This window comes from Nematolebias whitei, chromosome 8 (assembly GCF_014905685.2).
Source record: "Nematolebias whitei isolate Nwh7 chromosome 8, NemWhi1, whole genome shotgun sequence".
NCBI lineage: Eukaryota > Metazoa > Chordata > Actinopteri > Cyprinodontiformes > Rivulidae > Nematolebias > Nematolebias whitei.
The window spans coordinates 1772345-1773207 of record NC_056505.1 but is presented as its reverse complement, the minus strand read 5'-3'; the positions used below and the strand labels follow the sequence as shown (position 1 = coordinate 1773207).

The 863-nt window shown below is 46.5% G+C and overlaps 1 protein-coding gene across 1 annotated transcript in view; it reads right to left on the bottom strand.

Moving 5' to 3' along the window:
- Positions 1-401: 401 nt before the first annotated feature.
- Positions 402-863, bottom strand: part of grsf1 (G-rich RNA sequence binding factor 1) — a 10322-nt gene continuing 9860 nt past the window's right edge. The window contains exons 9-10 of the mRNA XM_037680806.1: positions 577-646; positions 402-473 (exon numbers count right to left, since the gene is read on the bottom strand). Of these exons, the coding sequence (XP_037536734.1) occupies positions 597-646 (50 nt within the window). The 3' untranslated portion in view covers positions 402-473; positions 577-596. The remainder of the gene's footprint in view (positions 474-576; positions 647-863) is intronic.

Sequence of the window (863 nt, the reverse complement as noted above, 5' to 3'; positions counted from 1 at the left end):
TTAGAGTTACCAATCAGCCTAACATGCATGTTTTTGGTCTGTGGGAGGAAACTGGAGTACCAGGAGAAAACCCACGCATGCACGGAGAGAACATGCAAACTCCACCCAGAAAGGCCCCTGGACCGGGGTTTGAACCAGGGACCTGCTCGCTGAGAGGCAGCAGCTCTACCAGTTGCACCGCCTGTTTCAATACGTCCTGCTTTAAAATGTGATTTAATCTAGAATTACGGTTTAATCCCTGTATGAAAACTGGGCGCTAAAGTTCAGCTGAACTTGAGCTTCACGTCGTTTGTCTCAGTTTGAAACTTAAAGTTTAGAGAAAACAAAGATGTCCTCCAACATCCCACATGCTGAAAGCTTGACCGTTCTGAACAATCACCACGACGACCGTTGACACAATAAACTGCTGAGCATTCTGTTTATTCATGGAAGAAGATGCTGATCTCTGATCTCTGGATCCGAGTCCTGTCCACCTGAAGACAAAACAAAACCAGCGTGAGCCGAGTCCCATCTCGTGAGTGAGGAAACAAACGAGTCTTTTGTTGGACTCGGGTTCATCTGCAGGTGGATTCAGACCTGACGAGACGTTTCCAGCTTCAGTCCAACGTCTCCTCAGAGTTCAGGAACAACTCGACGTATCTGTTCCCTGAAAGACAAACAGCGTCACCACAAGCTCCGGAGCAACACGCGCTGAAGCTCCGGAGCAACACGCGCTGAAGCTCCGGAACAACAAAAAAACATATCTGCCCCTTATTTTATTTATTTTTAATAGAAAATAACTTTAGTCACTTAAATTATTCACTTTAATATCCACTGGTCCTACCTACGTTCAGACGGTCCTGACTGGTCCTACCTACGTTCAG